Source organism: Sinocyclocheilus anshuiensis, unplaced genomic scaffold (assembly GCF_001515605.1).
Source record: "Sinocyclocheilus anshuiensis isolate Anshui unplaced genomic scaffold, SAMN03320099.WGS_v1.1 scaffold566, whole genome shotgun sequence".
NCBI lineage: Eukaryota > Metazoa > Chordata > Actinopteri > Cypriniformes > Cyprinidae > Sinocyclocheilus > Sinocyclocheilus anshuiensis.
This window is the reverse complement of record NW_015542410.1, coordinates 1,820,705-1,831,557: the sequence shown is the minus strand read 5'-3', so window position 1 is coordinate 1,831,557 and position 10,853 is coordinate 1,820,705. Positions and strand designations below refer to the sequence as shown.

At 36.3% G+C, this 10,853-nt stretch overlaps 1 protein-coding gene across 2 annotated transcripts in view; it reads left to right on the top strand.

Moving 5' to 3' along the window:
* LOC107693369 (voltage-dependent calcium channel gamma-7 subunit-like) overlaps nucleotides 1–10,639 on the top strand; it is an 18,113-nt gene extending 7,474 nt beyond the window's left edge. For both annotated transcript variants that reach the window (XM_016492722.1, XM_016492723.1), the window contains exons 3-6: nucleotides 1,511–1,597; nucleotides 2,098–2,238; nucleotides 7,716–7,861; nucleotides 9,453–10,639. In XM_016492722.1, coding sequence (XP_016348208.1) covers nucleotides 1,511–1,597; nucleotides 2,098–2,238; nucleotides 7,716–7,861; nucleotides 9,453–9,908 — 830 coding nt within the window. In that variant the 3' untranslated portion in view covers nucleotides 9,909–10,639. The remainder of the gene's footprint in view (nucleotides 1–1,510; nucleotides 1,598–2,097; nucleotides 2,239–7,715; nucleotides 7,862–9,452) is intronic.
* Nucleotides 10,640–10,853: the final 214 nt, after the last annotated feature.

Genomic DNA, 10,853 nt, shown 5'->3' with positions numbered 1-10,853 from the left:
GAAGAAGAAGTGCTGCTGCAGAGTTAGTGCATCAGAGAAAACGAAGAAGAAGAGCTGCTGTGCTGTAGCGTCAAATTTTCGGCATGTCTAGAATAATTCTTACAAGTATAACATGACGTAGCTGGGTGCCGCGGACAGACGCCAAACGGTGCCGCCGGTGTGCCTACACTCATAGAAAATAATGTATTTGAATTTTAAAGACGTGGCGCGACGCGACGCTGTGCTTCTCGTCCGGTGTGCGACCACCTGAAACGCTGTTTTTTTTCACCTCCCGAAAGCGGATGATGTCAGGAAACAGTGGTTGCAATTTATTTTTTAACTCTGTTTCTGAGCATTATAACCCCAATTTGCTATTGTGTGCTGCGCATTTTACCGAGGACGGCTTCCACAACATGAGGGAGTACAGTGCCGGATTCGCCAAAAAGTTTTTGTTGAAAGACGGAGCAAGGGGCTTGACAGTATTGAAACACCGTCTAAGCTGTTCGCCAATCACAATGCACTGGGACAGCTAACCAATCACAACACATTTTGTTTTTCGGAAGGCGGACCTTCATCAAAGCCGGAACTAATCGAGCCGTTTGTGCCAGGCTGGGGAGAAAGGTATTGTAATAATGTAAATTATGTGAAAAATAAGGCTTTTTTCGAACCACCAAGCATGAGAGCATGTTCTAGTACACCCCCAAAACAAAATCAATACTTTGTAAAAGAGCATAATAGGACCCCTTTAATATGGATGGCTAGCATTCACTACTCACGGCACCGTATCGCCGTATGCATTGGCAATAGCAAGTTCCTGTACTTGCTTGCAGCAGCAGCAATAATCTACAACTACAGCAATAACCAACAGCAGCAGCAGCGTAGCAGATCTATTCCGCCAAGACCAAATACATTAACACTGTCATATCCATCACCATGCTAAAATCTTCCGAGAGTTGTCATGATTGAACTAATGTTAAATACAAAATTTTGCAAAGTGTTGGAAAGAAGAATATTCAGTCATTGAATTATATTCTGTCATTGCATATATGCAAAAACAAGCAAGTGAATGCAAAAGCATTGAAATATAAATTTATCCTCCCATTTCATATGTACAGGGGCTGCTGTAAACTTAATGAAAATAAATATTTTCAAGATAATATTTTAACAAGTATTTCTAGTAATTTGTCAGTTATTTAATTTCATTGTCTTAATATCAACATTTTCCACACACAATGCATACAATAAATTATTATAGTAGCCTATATTTCAGGAAGGGAGTCTTATGTTTGGGGGATCCTTAGCATCAAAAAGGAAAAAAAAAAATATATATATATATACATATATACATCTCGCTTAGACAGGTCAAGACAACCACTGGTGCAAAAAAAAAAAAAAAAAGCATGATGCTTCTGACTAAGTGCAGTTTTCTCACCTCTCTTCTCATCTGTCTCTCTTTGTGTCCTTGTCTCTCTTTCTCTGTCTCTCTTTGTTCCCCTGTCTGTCTCTCTCTCTGTCTCTCCTTCTATCTCAGGGCCAGAGAAGGGGAGATGTGTGGCATCTGAATACTTCATCGAGCCAGAAATAGAGATCACTACTGAGAACACAGCCAATATACTGAGTAAGAAAAATGTATGCACTTTATTGTATAATACAAATGGAAAAATCAAGGTGCAAGTAAATATTATATTATATTATTTATTTTCATGCGCTCCTAGCATATTTTAGGTGCTGTGACTGCTGATGTGCTTGAATTTTTTTGATAATTTCTAGTCTTTAGTCTTTTGTTGTGACAGTCATTTTTATATGTACAATTTAAAGATATTCAATATAATATGACACTATAAAAATTACATGTATAATAATTGTACAAAAATATTATTATATTATATTATATTATTATTTAAATGTATAAATATATTACATATAAATATATTACTATTTTTTAGGTGCTGTAACTGATAATTTGCTTACATTTTTTAAGCATTTTAATACAATTATTATTGTACAATTATTTATCAATACTAAAAAAAAAAAAAAAAGAAGTTATAAATAGTTTCAGATGAAGCATGTCACCCTTGACTCAATGATTTTGAGGGACTATTTTTCTGTCTCTGTTAGAAATGGTCAGGACGGCCACCCCGTTTCCTATGGTCTCACTCCTCTTTGTCTTCACGGCCTTTGTCATAAGCAACATCGGCCACATCCGTCCCCAGCGCACCATCCTGGCCTTCGTCTCTGGAATCTTCTTCATCTTATCAGGTGAGGTATATGGAAATATAATGTGTGAAAATCTGCTAAATAAGTTCTTGATTCTCATCATCATGTTTCTAATTTTTGCGGCCCATAGTTGTGTATCTTCTTACATACTCTAGATTAGATGCTCTTTGTTGATATCCAGTTTCAGTGGTGAGCCTGGTAATTCTCCACAACTGCGTCTGAAATCAGGCTGAGAATCCCACTGAGAGGCTTGCATATTTAATGAATGGTGTTCCCGATTTCCATCTATGGTAATGTGTGGGACACAATATCCATTAAATGCTCCTTTTTTCTCACAAACGGTAATTAATAACAGCGGTCTCTCTGATCAAGTCAACAGAGCTCTACCTAACAGCTGTCATTTGCATTCGGCTAACAGAAACAGATTGTCAAGAATGTCAAAGTGTGTTTAGATTTGACTAATTTGCATGCAAAGTATGTCTTAAAACAGATCTGGTGTGCATGAATGTTCTCAAAGAAATCTTGAAGCATTAGACTAAATACATAAAAGATATGTAGGGCTGGATTGATACCAAAATAATAATGCAGTTTAATTGCTAATTTTCTCAAGGTGTACCAGTACAGTACGTTCAGACTGAACCGCGGAGCTGTGAATTTCACAATACTCAGTGTGGCTTGAAGACAGCGATGTGGCAGAACTATATCAGTTGATTCTATCAGTTTCCTGCTGACAGCTATACAAATCAGCCTGCAGGAACAGATTTCCCATGAAGGTTTAGAAAGCTTGTGTTTGAACAGTTCTAGAATGCTGGAACAGGACGGGTTTTAAACAGCACTCTGGAATATTTCATTCTGATTGCAGAATGCTGAATTCAGTCATATAGTTTTATATAATTCTCACTCATCTGTGCAACTGATCATTGTCTCATAGCTGTGTTTCGTGTCTCTTGTATCATGCCACAGTCTCCTCAAATAATAATATCAACTCCATACAGGATACAACAGTGGTTCGCAACATTTTTGACTTCCTATAGGCTATGATATTTCCTTTGTATGTCTGCTGATTATAAGGTTTATAAAGTCAATCAATCAATCAATCAATCAATCAAGTTATAAAGAAGGTATTTAAAGTTTTAAAAAGTTATAAAGAAGGAATTTAGTTATAAAGAAGGCTTTTTTATTAACAAACTAAAAGTGTCAGTGGATTTAAATAATAAAATGTGATTAATTTTGAATGCAGATGTTGTAAGAGTTCAATAATGTTCTTAATTATAAACTTAATGGAAAAAAGAAATATGTCAGTTTTGTTTTTTTTTATATATTTTTATTAATTCAATTTATTTTCAAAAATTTTAAGAAATCATGCAATCCCCTAGAAAGTTTGCTGAGGCCCCCTGGTGGCCCGGCCCCCTAATTTAGAACCACTTAGACATTGAAAAAAATAAAAATAGAAAGAAAGGAATACTTTTATTCAGCAAGAATGCATTAAATTGATCAAAAGTGACAGTAAAGGCATTTATAATGTTACAAAAGAATGATATGTCAAATAAATGCTGTTCTTTTGAACTTTAGTTCACAGTTTCCAAACACTGTTTTCAATATTGATAATAATATTTATTGAGCACAAAATTTCATGTGATCACAATGATCATGTGACACTGAAGACTGGAGTAAGGGCTGCTGAAAATTCAGCTCTCCCATTACAGGAATAAACAACATTTTAAAATATATTAAAATAGAACATATCTATTTTAAATTGTAATAATATTAACAATTTTACACTGTATTACTGCAATATTAAACAATATTTCTGCATTTGTGATCAAATAAATGCTACAGTAGTGTGAAATATATAAATGATCGTTGTCCCAGGTAACTGGTTTCCTACGTCTTTGTTAATTTAATTGATCTCGTATCACTCAATTTTCGCTTTTTTCTTCTCGCATGATACGATAATTTCAGATCAATAATTTTGAGTTTAAATTGCTATATTTACAATACAGCATAGTCTCGCATAACTTATTGCTTAATTGCAGCACTTGATTTGCACTTCTACATGAGACCATTTACACTCCAATCAAAACAATCAACATTTGCTAATTAGAATACAGTAAATCATTGAGTGGCTGTTAAAATCTAATTTGCCTCACCGTCTTCATTAGATGCCAGGAAATGAACAAAGAGGCAAAAGCAAGGAGTCAGCAGCAGTGGGGGAGTCGAGAATCAGCAAAGCCCCTCAATCGTTTGCACAGAGCCAGGTCAACATGTCCCATGCATTGCAGCCGATGCGGCTCTAAAGCACGCACTACTGCAGTTTAATAATAATGGATTCTGTAGTACGACTGCAGATTCCTGTGGCAGCACCGGCAGCTGTCCAGCGCTGTGCCGTGTAGCGCTGCATCAGGTGCTAATGTTACATTCAGCTCAGCATTTTGTACTACAGAATTATTAATAAAGCACAAGACACCACAACAGCGCTGTTGCAAAATGCTGAACACAGACATGCACAACACTGCAAAAAAACAAAAACGCAGTCTGTGATGTTCTAAACTGTAGTATACAGTAGTTTACTATGGTATAGAAGCAAGTAGATCCAGTCTTTAAGTATCCTGCTTGTGCTTGGTTGTTTGGGAATATATGCCCTAGTGTGACACAACAGTTTAATATCCAATGTCTTGCATTTCTAATGCGAAAAGTAAATATGTAAGCTGCAGCACATTCCTTGTCGGTATTCGCAGCATAGACAGCTGGCAGTGACAGACTGCGATAATGTGTTTGATTATGCCAGAGGCTTTCCTTACCGCTGTTTCCCCCTCTCTCTTTTTTTTTCCTGCACTCCACAATTACCACAATGAGCACGCTATAAATGTTAATGTTTCCCGGTATGACAGGTTGCGTGTTGGTGTGCTACTTTATCGTTCCCTCTCCACACCGAGCTTTCAGAAGAAAACAATGTTGACTGTTCAGTAGCGTAATAGGAAATCACTGCGGCATCAACTGTACTTTCATCTAGATGTTTACAAGGCATATTTGTTTCTTTCATTTGTCATTTTCATCGAATGCTTTTAGGCTCCTTTGTGTGCATATAATAGTTTCCCCCTTTACTAATGTGAAAGTGATACCACAAATTATGACTTGTTAAAAAAAAAAAAGTGTGCTATTAATTGATCGATGGAAAGATTTTAGTGTGAAGGATGACCAAAAAAAAACCACACACACACATTAGAAACCGCATACTGTAGCAAAGTCCTGGCTGCTATACACAACACCTTTGCGCAACATTTATACAAGCTCTACTCACATTTTATGAATAAAAATCAATGTACTATTGCATTGCTACTATTTCCCAAAGACTTTTCTCCTAGTAAACCAGTAAGTAACCACCTAGCAATCACATAGTTATCACCCATGCAACCACAGTGCAATGCACAAACTACTATTTATAACACCTTAGCCACAAATTTTGCATTGGCAAGCGCACATTTTCTTTAGATAATGTTTCTTGCAATCAACCAATCAATCAATCAATAAAAATGTAATTAAACAAGCATAAACCAGGTTTTATAGAGGTTTACAGCAATGTTCAGCTGGTCAGGCTGAAAGTCAGACTGGGAAACCATCTTAAACCAGCTTAGACCAGTTTAAACCATCTAAGACCAGAGCCTGGTCAGGCTGGACTTTTGCCTGGTTTTAGAGGTTTTCATCTGGTCAGGCTAGGAGTTCAGCAAAACTGGCCAGGCGAAAACCATCTTAAAACCCTCATCCGTCCCTCGGGTCATTTTGACCCAAAACTCATTTTTAAAGATTTTTGGAAATGCTGGAAAAGCATGGAATTTACGAAAAAACTGCGGATTTTTTAAATTTAATTTTGTCACACTTGAGCATGGAGCACACACAAAAAAATTTGAGTCGATTCGAGGATTCTGTGTGTAATAAAATAAGGTGTAATAAAAAAAGTAACAAAAGTGTCCCTCGCGGGTCATCTTGACCCGGCCATAGAAATGAATGGAATGTCCGAAAAAAAACAGCATATTTTAATTAATTTTATTTTTTTTACTATATAAAATCTGACACAATCCAGAAAAGATGCATACCCAAACAAAGGGCTGAGACTGCAGAATGTCCCCAATACACAAAAAACTCACATACCCACACACACAGGCACACACACACAAACACACACATGGCACACACACTCCCATTGAAACACATTATAGGATTTATGATGTTTCTGCTGGGAAATGTCTGTCATTTTGAAATTTTTTTTTTACTTAACAGTTAAATTTGAGTGATGGTGTGGAGACCAATGAGTTTATATCATATTTATATTTTTAAATGTATCTTTTATATTTATTACATATTTATGAAACTGTATGAATATGCATGTGTTTCAGTTTTTCAGTATTAATTTAATTTAATTAATACATTTTTTTTTTTACAAAATATAGTTTTTTTTATGTTTTGATATATATCTGAAAGCCTTGAGATATATCTGAAAGCTTAATAAAGCCTCTAGTTGTAGTTTTAAAGATTTCACTTGTTTGGCTCATTGAAGAATCTCCATAGGATTCAATAGGCCCCTCTAGTGGCTGTAATCATAAAATGCAATTTTATGTAATTTTTCCCCACCTGATGGCATCAGAGACACTCAGTGACCTAGGTCCTGATGGATCATGATGTTTAAAATATAAATATGCAGAAATTGTCTTTCTAAAAATATGCTAATTTTCATAAAAATATATGCAGAAATTGTCTTTCTTTGTTTTGTTTTTTTGGTGAAAAAAATGTATAAAAATATGCTCATTTTCATAAAAATATCCAGAATTTAATGTGAATAAAATAAAAATCACCCAAAAATAATAAAAAAAAATATTATTTCATGTCATTTTTGGCCTTCGGGCCATTTTGACCCGCGGGGGACACTTTTGTTATAGGTTCGGGAGGGACGGATGAGGGTTAAAACTTGTACTGTGCTGAAAATTCTTTATTTAATTTGCTGTTTCTAGTCAAAAATGACTGGCCTTTCTTGTAAATTTCTTGTAAATCCCTTATAATGCTATATTATTACCTTGGATTCAATCTTTTTGTCAGCTTGTTTTCTTTTAGTTAACATTAGGTTTTGTATTTCTTTTTGGAACTTACTGATCACAGGCATCACTGATCTGAGCTTATGCATCTCAGTTTTTAAGTGAAAAAAGTTCATAAACTGAGATGTATAAACAATCAGCCAGTTTCAAAAAGAAAAACAAAACGTGTGATAATTGATAGAAAACAAGTTGATAAAAAGATTGAACGTATAAGAATAAGACGTATAAGCACATTTTTGTAAGCCGTTTTTGACAAGGAACACCACAAGTGTAAAAAGGAAATAATTTTTTTATTATTATTATTATTTGTTATCACTGTGTAGGAAAGTTTGAGTCCAGTGCAATCTGATTAACTAGCATGAGGATTTTTTTCATGATTTACCACTTTTCTGTCATGATTTACTGTATTTTCCCTCTTTTATTCTCTCTCAGGTTTGAGTTTAGTTGTCGGTCTGGTGTTGTATATCTCCAGTATCAATGATGAAGTGATGAACAGGCCTCGGGAGCCGGAGCAGTTCTTTCACTACCACTACGGCTGGTCGTTTGCCTTTGCTGCCAGCTCCTTCCTGCTCAAAGAGGTCAGTCACAGAGCCCAGCGACTGTTAACACTCGAGCTGACTGCGTGTGTACTCTTATCACAGAGCTCAGTTCATTAATATGCAGCTGTGTTAACAGCTTTCACTGCTGTTAGCTGCTAAACCAATAGGTCTGCCCTCATCAGAATGCATTAATTTTAGCCTAGCTTTTGCTGGGGTGAAGGCTACACATTTCTGTTATGCTGCATATATGCTAATTAAGTTCAGTGCAGCAATTTGTAAATGTCAGCATCTACTGTCTGCAGTAACCTCAACTTATATTCTTATGATATATAATATGCATACAGTAGAGTCCAAAAGTCTGAGATCATACATAAAAAAATCAAAATCTAATTTAAGCCCGGAAATAGACAAAGTTTTAGGATTAAATTAGTACTCTTTCAAACTTCTGCCAATTTTGTGCACTGTCATTCAAAAGTTTGGAGTTGATAAGATTTTGAAATGTTTTTGAAAGAAGTCTCTAATGCTCTTCAAAGCTGGATTTATTTGATCAACAATACTGATCAACAACAAAATAATTCATATTGTGAAATGCTATTACAATTTAAAATAACAGTTTTCTATTTTAATATATTTTCTATTTTAAGAGATTAAATGTAATTTATTCCTGTGATGGTAAAGCTGGATTTTTTAGCACCCATTACTTTTTTAGGATTCTTTGTTAAATATGAAGTGCAAAAAAAAAAAAGCGTTTATATGAAAAAAAAAAGCGTTTTATAACATAATTTATTCTATCAAACTACACAAATACATTACTTTTGAATAGCTGTCAATGCAAAAATATGCTTTTTGTCCCCAGATGGTGTAGTTACAGCTAACTGGGTCATGCTAACCAGCCAAACTTGACCCCTTGGGCAGAGAGAATTTCTAATTGGCTAGTTTTTGGGAAAAAAAAACACAAGCTCAACCCCTGACACGTTTTTGGATTTTTTTGCATAGGAATGTCAAAGAGAAAAGAGAAAGGTGTGATTTCTCAGAACATCTATTTGCAGTCATATCTGTTAGGTTGTAGGAACATTAGGGTTCCTGTTAGGTTCTGTTACACTGTAGGAACATTTTATCTGTGATATAAAAAAAAAAAGACACTTGATTTTGAATTTAAAGAGATAATTCACTCAAAAATGAAAATAATGTCATTAATTACTCACCCTCATGTCGTTCCAAACCTGTAAGGCCTTTGTTCATCTTCAGAACACAAATTAAGATATTCTTGATAAAATCCATGACCCTGCATGCGTCATGGTACTGTCGTGAACGCACGTCGAAGTCTGACACGGAAGAGAAGAACTGTTGAATACAAAAAGTATTCTCGTAGCTTCATACCATTACAGTACATTACACTGATGTCACATGGACTATTTTAACAATGTCCTTACTACCTTTCTGGGCCTTGAACATGGTATTTCCCTTGCTGTCTATGGAGGGTCAGAGAGCTCTCGGATTTCATCAAAAATATCTTAATTTGTGTTCTGAAGATGACATGAGGGTGAGTAATTAATGACAGAATTTTCATTTATGGGTGAACTAACCCTGTAAACTGAATAATGTTGGTTGACTAGTTTTGTTGTATCAGGGTGCTGGAGTCATGTCTGTCTATCTCTTCATGAAACGTTATGCTGAGGAAGAGATGTACCGGCCCCACCCTGCGCTGTATCGCCCTCGCCTGTCTGAATGCAGCGACTACAGCGGCCAGTACCTGCACCCCGACTCCTGGCCTCCTCCTCAGCGTGGACGCAGCGGCTCCGAGGTGTCCAGCGACATCTCCATTCAGCTCAACCAGACCCCACTGCCTCCTCTGCCAAAAAGCGGCGGGCCCTCCAATCCACGCTCTTCCTCGGGCCCCTCGTCCGGGGCCAGCTATCACCTCCCACCTGCTTCCTCCTCCTCTTCCTCTTCCTATCCTCACACCATCCACTCCTCCCATTCCGTCGGCCATGCCCCTCAGTCCCTCCCAATGGCCACGCCCCCATCTGCAGTCCTGCCCCCTCGCTACCATGCGCATATGCGTATGAGCGCCTCCCCTTGTTAGATTTCCTCCGTTTAAGATACTTAAACAACTGAAATATGGGCATAACATTAGACAAGAGGATAAATCTCCAGAGACTATGGGATCAAAAGGGTGCAAAGTTGAAAAGAGGTAGACGAGGAAGCGCTTCACTTACAATTCTGTGCCTGAATGAAGTTTAACAGATTCTCAGAGCAAGATTAATAAGTGAAGGAATAGCATTTATACATATAGAAAGAATGTATGGAGAAGAAAGGTACAAAATACTGACTTGCTGAAAATAGTTGAAAACAACTGTATACATATTTAAATTTCTATGTAAAATGTTTAAATCTTATTGCACACCATAACATTTTTCATCCCCTCATACCTCATATATCATGAGCACCATGAGGCTATTTATACCATTTCTTGTTTATACTAAAGCAAAAAGACACGAATGTGCCCTAAAGAGGGTGGATTTCTTTAAATGGTGTCGCAGATTTATTTCAGCGGACAATTTCTGTACACAATGTATCAAGAGCAGTAGTCATCTAGTGTAGTCCAACATATTTACCTACACGTTTTATCATGTGGGCAAAGAAAACTTTAGGTGCAGGGGGTTCGATTTGTCCTTTAATATCAATTTGTAATGTTTTTAGATTTGTACATCAGGGTAGATGTTCTACAAAGCTGGCTGATGTTTCTTTACTGGGATGTTGTACGCTTGGCCCCACGGCCCTCAATATGCCTTGTGTTTTCTTGTGCTCTCATATTCAAAAAAATTATGTTTTAAAAACATTTAGCAGTGGTATAGCACGATACAAAAAGGAAACGTTTGAAAATTTTAAACATATTTACCTTAACCTAGAATGGAGGCTGACTCCTGTATGAATTCACTGTTCAATCATCATCTTAAAATTGCAGCCGTTCTCGTTTATTATTGATATTATTACTACGACTATTAATTGAGTTGTTTATTATACAAAA